This window comes from Alexandromys fortis, unplaced genomic scaffold (assembly GCF_014885135.2).
Source record: "Alexandromys fortis isolate MF-2015 unplaced genomic scaffold, M_Fortis_MF-2015_v1.1 scaffold_177, whole genome shotgun sequence".
Taxonomy (NCBI): Eukaryota; Metazoa; Chordata; class Mammalia; order Rodentia; family Cricetidae; genus Alexandromys; species Alexandromys fortis.
The window spans coordinates 552,971-566,077 of NW_026068056.1; the positions used below are offsets into that span (position 1 = coordinate 552,971).

Consider the following 13,107-nt stretch of genomic DNA (forward strand, 5'->3'; position numbering starts at 1 on the left):
GTGTGTGTGTGTGTGTGTGTGTGTGTGTGTGTGTGTGTGTGTGACCTAGCACAGACTCAAGCAGGTTCCATGATTGCTGCTTCAGTCTCTGTGATTTCCTACAAGCCTGCAAGTCCCTTAAAATGGCATAAGTCCTCAGATTCCTAGGTTATTGCTACTTGGTTTGAGGAACACCCAGAGTTATGCTTACTCGTTTATTTTCAGTGCCACTGTTGGAAGGTGTGGCCTTGTTGAAAAAAGTGTGTCACTGTGGGGGCATGCTTTGTGGTGTCTTGCTTAAGCTTTACTAAGTCTCATAGTCAACTTCCTGTTGCCTGCAAGATGTAGGACTCTCAGCTACTTCTCCAGTACCATGTCTGCCTACATGCTGCCATGCTCCCTGCCTGATAATGGACTGAACCTCTGAACTGAAAGCCACCACCTCAATTATATATTGTCCTTTATAAGAGTTGCTGTGCTCATGGTGTCTCTTCACAACCATGTAAAACCTAACTAAGACAGAAGTTGGTACCAGGGAGCGGGTTATTGCTGTGATAGGCCTGACCATGGTTGGTTTATTTTTGTTTTTGAAGGAATCTGGACCTTGGGACTGTGGATTAGAAAAATTAGTTGAGTAAATGAATGGAACTAGAAAACATATTGAGTGAGGTAACCCAGACCCAGAAAGACAAATATAATATGTACTCATTCATAAGTAGCTTTTAGACATAAAACAAAGAAAAACTAGCCTACAGGCCACAATCCCAGGAAACCTAGATAGCAAAGAGGACCCTAAAAGAGACATACATGGATCTAATCTACATGGAAGTAGAAAAAGACAAGATCTCCTGAGTAAATTGGGATCATGAGGATCATGGGAGCGATTAGAAGGGGGGGGGGAGCAAAGAAAAACATATAGCTCAATAAAATCAATTTTTTTAAAGTGCAGAAAAAAAAATCAGTTGAATGCTTTAAGTGGTGCTTACTGGGCCATACTAGTAGGAGCACAGAAGACAGTGGTGCTGATTGTGATTTGATGAACTGTGGGGGAGCTACCTCAAAAAGTTTCAGAGGAGAAAAAATTTAATATATTGCCTGGAGATTGTTCTTGTAATATATTGGTGAAGAATATGGTTGCTTTTTGCCCTTGTCTAAAAAGTCTACCTGAGGCTAAAGTGAAGAGTTTGTGATTAATTCCATTGACAAAGGAAGCAGCCTAGTATATACTCTGCTGTGTGGTTATTAATGTCACTCTGATGAAGATTTATAATGAAAAGGAACAAGCTAAGTAATAAAAATACTAAATGTATATATATTGAGAAAAGGAACTAGAGCTAAATCCTGTGTTCAAGGAGATAAATGGATTAAGAAATTGAATAAAGGGTGTGGTGACCTGAGGGCAATAGCTCACCGGGTTAAGTTTTTCTAAAGAAAAGTTTAGAGCCACATATGGTAGTTATACACCATTAATCCAAGCACTCAGAAGGCAGAGGCTGGTGGATCTCTGAATTTGAGTCCAGTGTGGTCTATAAAGCAAATTCAAGGACAGCCAAGCATAGGCAGTGAAGGTAACAATAAAAAACAGAAAGCTGATGAAGATATAATTGAATGAGGGGGCCATGTTCTAGTCCCAGCAGAACTTGGCAGCTTCGGCCACATAGTTCTGCCTTTAGAGGTTAGGATAAAAGAAACTGATTATAGAATTTGCCTCAACACCTAAGCTTCTAAGGTTAGATATGTATCAGAATATGTATATGAATGAAAGACTAGAGAGGCCCCTGTGAAGTTAAGAAGGTGAAGTTTGGATTGCCTTGAAGAACACAAGATATTAGAGATACCAGAGTCATGGGATACATTCCTAGGAAAGCTGCCAACAGGGAGTGTGGGACCAGCCCAAGAGGAAGAAGTGTATTGCAGTCAACAAAGCTGAATGGAATTGAAGATCTGAAGAGCACTTTGGCATCAGACAGAGTTGAAGAGATTGGAGTTTGCCCAGCTGGTTTTTAATCTTGTTTTAATTCAGTATTTCACTGTGTTCCCTTACCTATGTTTTAAAATGGTAATGTATATCCTGTGCCATTATATGTTGGAAGTATGTGATCTACTTTTTTATTTTGATTTTACAGGGGGATTACAGTTAAGAGATTGCCATGATGCTCAGAAGAGACTTTGGGCTTTTAAACATTGTTGAGACTGCAATAGACTATGGGGACATTTGAGGTTGGACCAAATGCATTTTACATTGTGATGTGGTTACAAGCTTATGGGGGCAGGAAGTGGAATGTGGTGGTTTGAAAGAAAATGGCTCCCAAAGGGAGTAGCAATGTTAGGAGGTATGGCTTTGTTGGAGTAGCTATGGCCTTACTGGGGGGAAGTGTGCCACTGTGGGCGTGGGCTTTGAGTTCTCCTATGCTCAGGAAACTTAAGTGTCTCAGTCCACTTCCCATTGCCTTCTGATCAAGGTGTAGTCAGCACCACATGTGCCTGCACGCTGCTGTGCTCCCACCATGATGATGATAGACTGAATCTCGGAAACTGTAAGCAAACCACCCTAATTAAATTATTTTCTTATGCGTTATCATGGTCACAGTGTCTCTTCACAGCAATAAAAACCCCAACTAAGACACTACCTCTTTACTTCTACAACATCCCTTGGCAGGTCTTTTTTACCCTATTTACAAATGAGAAAACTGAATCTTAGAAGACTAGTTAATTAGTTATTTTAGGTGGGAACAGCATTATTCATCATGTCAAATGTTGTTTCCCTTTCCTGTCCAGTGGTGTTGAAGAAGAAATCAAATGTTTTTGAGCTGTGCCAAAGATCTAATGATTTTTGTGCAAGCAATGAGAAAATTACAAAATGAAGAAACATGAACTTGAAGCAAGGCCATTAGCCTTTTTGACCTTGAGCCTTCTGATTCAATTTTCTCATCCATAAAGGGAGATGATTAAGATGCCTCTTCTCTGTGATTATCAGGTGGATCCAAAGTGATGTGTAAGATTAGAAAATACAGTGCCAATCACATGAAGTACAGCACAGAGAGTCAGTAAATAATACCATTTACCACAGGGCAGTTGGGCAACCACATTGACTTCTATTCCGTGTGGCTGCACCCTCACATACCGAACTACTTTTTACTGTCTTGAGGGAAGTAATTCAGTAAACTTTTGCTATCAAGAAACAAGATGTTGGGGGGTATTTCTCTTGGGAAGTTAGATTTTCCAGTTATGATGCATGCAACTCAAAGGCTGCAGACTCAAAAAAGACATGCCTGCTTTGTCAACCTAAAGTTCAGGGCATCAAAAACCTCTCCCTATGATTTTGTGTGTGTGTGTGTTTTGTGTATGTTTGTGTTCCTATTCAAGTGTGTGTGTGATTGCATGTATGTGCTGGTACAGAAGCATGTGTGTGGAGACCAGATATCAACATCAAGTGTATTCTTCTATCACCTTCTACCTTAATTCTAGAGATAGAGTCTCTCACTGACCCCTAGAGTCCTCCTATTTGGCAAAACAAGCTAGACAGTGGGATTCCTGGGTCTACTTGTCTCTCCCTTCCCAGGGCTAGGATCACAAGCATGTGTTACCATGCCCAGCTTTTGACATGTCTGCTGAGGATCAAACGTGGATCCTCATGCTTGTGTGACAAGCACTTTATCTATTGAGCCATATCCACAGCCCCCATGATACTTTTATTTAAAAAAAAAACTATTATTCTAATATACTAACACTTATATTTGCTCTGACTGGTGACTGGCTGACTGTGAGCATGCTACTTTTCTAATCAGGAAAGCAGGTGCTCAAGAGACCAAGAAGAAAGGCCCTTGTCCCGGTGACTCCACACATTCCCTCCAGTCAGGTTTTCTGACGCTAAGTGTATGCAGTTTGGATATCTCCTGATATTATAAGGATTTAGAGATTTCGCTTTATTAATTAACATTTTTGTTTTGCTTAAATTCTGGAGTGCACTGATTTTCCAGAAGTGCTAATTACCAGCCTTGCAGCTCAAAGTCAGCCGAATATTAAAATCTTCCATCACGTGCTCCCTCTGAGCTTGGAAATGTCCTCACTTCGCCCTGTAAATGGGGGGGGGAGGCCCTGGCAGCTGCCCTCACAGGCTGGGGGCTCTCCTGACCAGATGAGCACTGAGTCCCAACAGGCCCCTCATTCTGTGGGAGGTACAGCCACATCTTTAAACAAATTTGAGCCTTCTGGAAAAGTCATGATCTGCCCCAGGAAGTCAGAGGCAGGGTGCGAGAGAGAGGCAGACCTAACTACTGCCATTAAATGTCCATGGGAGTCCCTAGTTCTAGCCCATAGAATCTTTCTAAAAGTAAGAGTCTGAATTCTTCTCAGATATTTTATTACTCTCAGGCTAGGGGGACGTTGGCTTCCATCATAGGGGAGTCATGCAGTTGAGAATGGGATTATGGTAGGTTATTGTCTCATTTTCTTTTTTTTTTCTTTTTTGCTGTAGTTTGTCATTTGTTAGAGGGAAGACTGGACAATGTGGACACTGAAGGGCCTCCCCCAAGATCTTAGATCTGGTGACCTAAGGATCCACAGGACGTTTTGAGGGTTTGAACTAAGCAGGAAGAGAGATGAACAAGTGAAAAAAAATCCAACACATTCCCAGGGCTGGCTAGACTTATATGGTGGTTCTAGGAACCCTGCTGGGACATAAATGATAAGGTTTCCAAGTTACCAAGACTTCTGAAGTCTTGGATGGAGAAATTTCTCCACCACCATAGCTGAAGTAGACTGTTAAGGTGGAGGAAGGAACAGTCCAGCACTGAGGCCACTGGGCACAGACCTGAAACTAGTACCTTACAGACCTAGCTCTGCCACCTGCTGACTCTGCCTCAGGGTGCCAACCACCGAGCTTCTCCTACCTTGTTTTCTCTTAGGGAGAGCCTAATGGGGTGCTCTGAGGATGTAGCTGATGTGGTTACTGCCCCTTTAATGCATGTTAAGGTGGTCAGTGCTGTGGTGTGAGTGGCCAGGGCCTCACAGTCAGCTGCTTGCCCTGAGCCTCCCTAAAGCTAGTTCACAGATTGGCTGCAGGGGCGAGTCCCCAGCTGCACTGTGAGACTTGGGTTTCAACCAAGGAGGAATCTAAGACAGGCCCCAGCTCTCTCACAGGGGGAGCAGGTCCCCTCCCTCTGACATGAAGAGAGCACCAAGGTCCCACAAAGTTCCCAGATCCTGCTTCTGTCGTGCGAGTTTGAATGACTGATGCCCCTACAGAGCTATGATGCCATCTTTGCAGACATGAAGGAGGTAGGGAACACATGATGCAAACATGGGTTTCTCAGGGACTCCATGTCAGTCACACAAGGTCATTTATGGATAATGTCTGAGTTTCCTTTCTAGTGGCTGTGACAAAAACACATTGACAAAGCACCTTGCGGGGGGGAAGGGTTTGTTTTAGGGGACAGTTCCAAGTGCCAGTCCCTCAGAGTAGGGCAGCCACAGAAGCAGGAGGCTGAATGGACTGGTTCACCATCGGGAGACAGCAAGAGGATTTGTCTGCACTCAGCTCACAGTCTCTGAATATTTTACTTTTTTACTTTATTTTATTTGGAATTTCATAGGTGGGTATGGTAAATTATTTCCACTCCCTCCATCTTCTCCCATATTTATAACTTCTACTTTAATTATTATACATACATATATACATGTATGTACATATATACATATACATATATATATACACAACCTACTGAGTTGATCATATGTATACATGTTTAGGGTTTACCACTTGGGATTGAAGAACCCTATTGGGAGCTCATTCCTAGGGAAAACTGATTCTCCCACTCTAGCAATCATTGCCCATAGCTCCTCATCTACGATAGGACCTCCCAAGGTCCACATTGAACCCCATCCACATTAGAATGTCAGCTGGTTGTCATTGTGCAGGTCTTGTTTAGGTGACCATGTTGTTAAGACTTCAAGATGAAGCTCCCTGATATGTATAGAAGGTGCTATCTCAGGGCTGATATCCTGGTCCCCAGGCTCTTAAAATCTTTCTACCCCTCTCCCCAAGTGTCCCCTGAGCCTTAGTTGTAGAGGTCATGATGTAAGAATATCTACTGCGGATGGGCACTCCACGGTCAGGGTTCTTCTCAACATTTTGGCCATTTGCAGATTTCTGTAATGGTCTTTGTCGGCTGAAAAAAAAAAAGCTTCTTTGATGAGCAGTGGGTATAAGGACAGGTTTGAGAATGTGGTTGGGAATTACTCTGGTTTAAGAAGGTGGCAATAGTAGCCCTCTAGGGTCATGACCTCACCAGCAACAAATGGTTGACTGATTTCAGCACCACACATGAATTCTGTCCTATGGAGCAGGCCTTAAGTCCAATCAGACAGCTGTCTGTTGCCCCAGGTATAGGAGCCACTATCAGTTCCTCCACTTTTCTCCAGTCCAGGGCCCAGCTCATAAAACTGTGCCACCTACACAGGGTGGGTCTTATCACCGGTTACCCCAATTAAGAAATCCCTCACAGACATGCCACAGGCCAACACAATCTAGACAGTTCCTCCTTGAGACTCTTCTACAGTGATCCCACAGCATGTTAAACTGACAAAGCAGACCATTGCAGATAAGGTCAGCCTGAGACTATAGGTCATGCAAGGTTCCTTGTCAAGTTGGTGCTGGAGCTGACACTGGACCTGGTCCAAATCCACCTTGCTGTGAGATTTACTAAGACGTAATCTATGATCAGGCCATAGTAAGCTTTTCTGTCATCCATCTGCTCCCAAATAATAACATAGAGACTTACTGATAATTTTGAAAGTTTGGCTTTAGCTTAGGCTTTTCCCCAACTAACTCTTATAATTTAACCTGTTTCTATTAATCTACATTCTGCCACATGGCTCCGTTACCTCTGCTCTGCATTGTATGTCCCACCTCTTCAGCACCTCCCTGGTGTCTCCTCTAAGCCTAGATTCCTTTTCCCTCTCTATTCCTCTCCTTCTCTGGACATCCCGCCTATCTCTCCTGTCTAGCTTTTGCCATTATAGCTCTTCATTAAACCAATCAGAAGGCCCCTTAGGCAGAGACTGTTCTTCACTGTGTAAACAAATATTCTGTACCACTAGACCCCAGGCCTTGAAGTTTTGCTGAGTCTCTATAGCGCTCTGGAATACAGCCGGATAGCAACTCCATTGGCCTGGATATTATTGGGCAATAGGGAAAGGGCAGCAGGTGTGGAGAGAAAGGGACTGTTAGAGTAGAAATGTCTCCTGTTTCTAGAAAGGCTCTGCTATGCCCAGGTTAGAGCCACCCTTCTAGAATAATATTCTGTGGCTCTGTCAGCACCCACAGAATGCAGAAAATGTGTCTGGAGGCCATTGTCATCACATAGACATGCCACAGAATGTCCTCTCCTCCAGTTCCAGGGTCATCACAGGTGCCTAATAAAATTTTATCATATGTCTCTTTTCCCCTTGTAAAAATACTATGGAGCAGAGAAAGTAAAATATATCTCATATGTGAGATATTTTATATATATATACATATATATAATAGGAAAAGACCTTTATTTACTAAAATTGACAAGCCCACAATACATAATTACTATTAATATTTTTGTTCTGTTTCTCTCGCCCATTTTCTGAACGGCATGTACTTTCTGAAGTTATAATTAATTTGATAACCCAACTATTTTGCCCACTATGACAAGATCAGCTCTCTAGACAATTAAAAGCCTGTTGTAGACAGAATTTTAATAGTTACATAATGTTTCAGGGAATAGATTTATGAAAATTTAGCCAGCTGTTTTCCTGTTGACAGCTAGCCTATTTATAGTGTCCCATATTATCAGTCACGCCGTAGAACACCTCTGCACCCAAAATGCTCCTGAAGTGGAATTATCTAGTCAAAAAATATCAACAATTTTTAAAATCTCTTGATTCATACTTGCAAATTGTGTTCTGAACGTCTCATCACCCATTCTGATTGCAGCCTCACAGATCAGGTGAGCATGCATTTGTAGAGAGATTATGCTAATTTCATGATTTTAGAAAGCCTTCGCCAATATAATTCAATTCCACCCCGACTTAAATCAGCTACATTTAGTTATAGTCCATGGTTAATTAAATGTGCATGTGTTTAATAGAAAATTGGTTAGTTTCTATAAATTAATCCTATTGATGTCTTATGAGTTGTCTGATTTAGTCTCAGGCCCATTCTTCTTTCAGGGGCTAACAAAGAAACGAGTCAGATCACAGATGGAGGAGGCCGTGCCCAGCACCTTTGGGTACCTCACACCTAGCCAAGTGATGGCTCTGTCAACTTGACACAATGTAGGATCACCTGGGAGGGGAGACTCTTCCAAGAAAGCACCTGAGAGGGCCTTTCTTGATTAGGCTGACTGAGGTGACCTACCCTGCACTGTGTTAACTAAGGTGACCTACCCTGGGGAAATACCCCCAATCTATACTGAATGAAAAGGAAGGAGGAGCTGAGCATGGGCATGCGTGCATTTAGTCATTGCCCTCTGCTCCTGACTGGGGGTGGGATGTGACTAGGTGCTGCAAGTCCCTGCCTTGACTTCCCCAGAGTGCTGGGCTGTAACCTGGAACTGTGTGATTTGAAATTTCTCCCCCAAGTGGCTTGTGTCAGGGCATTTTGACACAGCAACTAGGTCAACCTCTTCCCAGCATGTAGCTCCAAACTCTTCTGACATTTGTATCTGAGATGGAGACATTGTGGATGGATGGTCATCCCTAGACTCCTCCCTGTGGAGGTGGTGATAGGCAGGACCACCCTCAGGAGAGGCAGAGCTAGAAGGAACGGGAAGTACACGGATGTCTGAATGTCTGTGACTGGGAGGAGTCCCTGCAGATAGACCGGAGTATTGGTGCTCATCTCTACACACTGAATAGAGTGCGTGTCAGGTACTGGGGAACTCAGAGGGAGAGGAATGCAATGGATGATGAGTTTTCCTGTGATATACAGGGGAGGCCACAACACACATTCAAACCAGTAACTGTCCCGCTCACATGTCAAGTGTCACCAATCCACATGTTGGTGTCAACGTTCAGACTCACTTGTCTAATGTCACCATTCAACCCCGCACACCCAGTGTCACCACTCAACCCCACACACCCACTGCTACCCCACACACCCAGTGTGCCAGTCCACCCCGCACACCCAGTGTGCCATTCCACCCCATAAGCCTAGCGTCACCGTTCCAATTCCCATCTCCAGCAACCATTTCGCCCTACACACCTAATGTTACTATTCTCTGTCACACACCTGATGTCACCAGTGTGCATAGCATGCCAGTACAATCCAGCCTATTCAACCAGGAACACTTGAGTGACATATCCCTTGTAGCATTTCCATTTCGCTAAAATTCAGCGAGTATTCATATTTGGAGAGTATACCAAAATATCCCCAAAATGCTCCAAGAAAAATTGATTTTTCTATAATCTTAGGATGATGCTGAAAATTCATTCACTTCTTTGGAGTCAGGGAATGGCTCTTGGCAGGCAATGAGGCTTGAATTTAGTTGCAATACAGAAATACTTGTGTGGTGTGAGCATGTCTCAGATTGTTTTCCAGCAGTTGATAAATCCATTCGTTCTCTCCGAGCTCATGAAATTCTGGGGTCGTGATATCTTGTCTGGTCACAAGCCCATTCCCTCAGAACTGGTCTGTGCCTAGAGCCATCACTGTATATTATAGATTTCCAACTGAGAGAGGCAGCAAGGACTGGTGTGGAGGTCTCACGATCACTGTGCTCTGTATCAAAAGGGCTCACACCCCCATTGGGCTAGGTTCCTGCCAGCATTTGACCCAGTGGATGTGGGCAGGTCCTAAGAATGATCATTCCTGTCTTGTGCCCTTCAAGAACCACTGATCCTGATTAGCACACAATGCTTTTCTGATTGGTCTGTTTACTCTCAGTGTGACAGTGGGCCACAGCTCAATGTTGCTGAGCCAAATTTGTCTTCTTCAAAGTGAGGATGGCTTTGGCCCTGCCATATCTTTGGGACAAGGGGAGCACAGAGCTTGAGCTGTTGACTCAGCTCAAGTGCAAATCCTAGCTCCTCACCTTTTCAGATGCACCCTTGCTAAGCTATACTGTGGACCTTACAGTGGGAGGGGCAACTCATGGTGATATGACATGATAGGATTATGTTCATGAAAATGCTAAAACTCTCAGAGTCTTGTCTGGACAACACTAAATGCCAGGGGAGTGTAAAATACATTAGTCTCAAAATTCCTCCCTGCACAGAAAAGGTGTGCAGAAGTGGTAGTTGTTACTTGGGGCTCACTGGTGTGTGCTTCCGTAATACAGCAAATAGCAGCAGGACTGCAGAAGCTCTGTTGCAGGAGGGTTCAGACGTACACGGCAAGGCTCCACTGTCTCAGAGACCTCCGTGTTCATGGGGAGAAGGCTGAAGAGGGTCCAATGTCTGGCCATTTGGATGGAGAATGTAGACAGGTCTCCTCTGAGCAGGTGACTACCTGACAGCCAGATGGCGAGACCTGACTCCAGATCCAGTTCTCTGGAGTATAAAGGCCTAAGAAAGATGAGCTTCTGGGTACTGCTGTCCCTTGAGACTTTCTTGAGTTTCCCCAGGCTCCTTGGATGGCGTGTGTGGAATGTGTTCAGCTTCTCTGGGTGAACTGTCAGTGAGATCATTTGCACAGATACCAAAGGATTTCCACCCTATGAAGGAGAAGTGCATGGTTTCCCCAGAGCAGGCAAGTGCTGTCCCCAGCATATTCAAATGAGAGCCTTTTCAAGGCTCAGCTATGATGTCCCTACAAAGCTCTCGCTGTCCCATCAACACCTTGCTGTTTGCTTTGTCTTGCCACACAGAGTGGGCTCTGTCAACGGTGTGCTAGTGTTTCCCTTATGAGGCCATCGTCTTTGATCCCCTTGAGACTGTCTATACACCAGCGTCAAAGAGGCAGTCATAGCTTGGCCTTCTCCCATGCTCTGGCTTTGAGTGTTGCCCATAGCCTGGACTTCCCCATCCTTCTTGCTGGATCCTTGTGATCAGTATGTAGGCTAAAGTACCATCTAGTGGCACTGAGGTGGCAGGATGTGCAGGAACTGCTGCTGTGGTCTGTAATTTAGCACACTCCATGGCTTTACCTGCAAGACATTCACTTTTCTATTGCTGCCTAGGTAGATTTGTCTTCAGCTCTGCAGCCACTCACTGTGAAAGGCTTATGGATCACCACGTGGTAGCAGAGTCTCCCTCAGTAGCCAAAACAATAAAAACTCAAGTTCTGTGGCAAACACAGGAGCTCCATCTTGGCAAATCACAGTATCAATAGCTGAACTTAGCCTGTGAGTCAGCACACACTGTCTGCCACAACCACACAGATCTCTGCCTTCAAGCTCAGGGCAGATTGCCTGAATCAGATGAGGACTGCCTCCAGGATGCAGATCTATGTCCTCTGTGCTCCCTGGCATGAGTAGAGTCGGGGAGCAGACAGGGGATGGGTGGAGATAGAGGCCTGGCAGTTGATCAGGACTCACATGTTTGTTAGGTGTTTCAACTATAAAAGATAGGAGCCTGCCTGGAACTGGAACCAATGAAGAAGGGCATGTCCTCACATATGTGGTGAGCAATGATATTTAGTGCCGAGCATAGCTGAATGCAAGAACTCATGGTATTCTGGAGAGTTTCTTCGTTCCCTTCTGGTCATGCTGGGGACTGTCTCTTCTTCACCCCTATCCATCCTGCTGTCTCTCCCCTGCAGCCCTCTCTGGCTAGAGTCCTGGCTGCTCATCTTATATCACTACAAACAGTCCACGCTGTATAGTCAGAAAAGACATGTTCAGCTCCACCCACTCCCCAGAGCTGTATCATTTGAGCCCTTAGACCCAGGGGCAATCATTGCAGCTCTTGGACCCGGGGGGGTGGGGGGAGTAGGCAGCCTGGACTCTCTCTAAGGCTGAGAACCTGAACCATTCAGGAAATCAGGAGTCCAGCACGAAGTTCCCATCACTATTATTACAAGAACAGAATCCTTGGAACACATGTACCTGGACTACAGACCTTTCCAGTGCCCAGGGAAGAGGATGGCAGTATGCAGACAGCCTCCCACTCCAAGCCACAGAGGAGAGAAACAATGGAGTTTACAGGAAATGGCTAGCCCTACCTATCAATAAAGCTTAGCATATGTCTACAGAGCCATGCCCCAGGTACATGTCACAGTCCTTTTGCTGGTAGATAAACTCACTGGTTCAGCAATTGTGACTGAATGAGAAGTCCAGCAACATAGCTACTCTCAATGCAGGCCAAGTGAGTGTCTTCCTGCATGAGGAGCTCAGGGTCTAGGAAGTCTCCTGGAAGCACTTCCTGTGTAAGTTTTCCATGCCTCCCAGCACTCTAGCAGGGCATTGTACATCTCTAGATACCTTGGTCCTGAATCATACTAAGGAAAATGTCTATCCATGGGAGAATGTTGATCTTTCCAGGAAACTTTGTTGTCACTACTTTCCTGATGGCACATGAAACCAGTCGTTAAAACAGTGACAAGCTCCAGGGGTAAAGAACTAGACATACTATGTGAAAACCATGAGGCCAAGCCTGGAATGCTGTCCCCGAGTGGGATGAAAGACTGTCCGGTGCTGCCTGGGACAGTGCAGTCTCAGATGTGGGTGACAATGCTGGCTAACGACACAAAGGGACTGGTGAATAGCTATAGATACCAAAGCCACCTTCACACATATCCCAGCTTTGGCTGATGCTGAAGAGCTACCAATCACAGGAATAGCTCCTCATGAACACAACCAGATGGAAACCATTTTCTGTATCCACCCAAGGGCCGCACTTGATGTGTCTGAAGTGTCCTTGTGATTTCCACACCTGGATTGCTTGCCTCTGCTGATTTATGGGGCAGACCCCTGTGCTCTCCTAGACTCCTCAGTGAGTATTATTTCCTTACCTGTGTCTAGAACAGCATCAAGCCATAGGGATTCTACATGCCAAACTACTTGCTGAGCTACCTGGCTTGCTGCATCCTCATGACCACAGTCATGGCCATGGTCATCCCTCATCCAAGACCTCTACTGATCTCCCTTATCCCCTCTGCTCTTCCAGACACTGTGTACGGTGGGGAAAGCAGCCCTCATTTCCTCCTTTAGAACAGGC

General features: G+C 44.9%; 1 protein-coding gene across 1 annotated transcript in view; it reads left to right on the top strand.

The window, feature by feature from the left end:
- The window catches only part of Dpp6 (dipeptidyl peptidase like 6), a 434,651-nt gene that overhangs the window by 289,495 nt on the left and 132,049 nt on the right, over nucleotides 1-13,107 (top strand). The window contains exons 7-8 of the mRNA XM_050119955.1: nucleotides 7,946-7,958; nucleotides 8,182-8,259. Of these exons, the coding sequence (XP_049975912.1) occupies nucleotides 7,946-7,958; nucleotides 8,182-8,259 (91 nt within the window). The remainder of the gene's footprint in view (nucleotides 1-7,945; nucleotides 7,959-8,181; nucleotides 8,260-13,107) is intronic.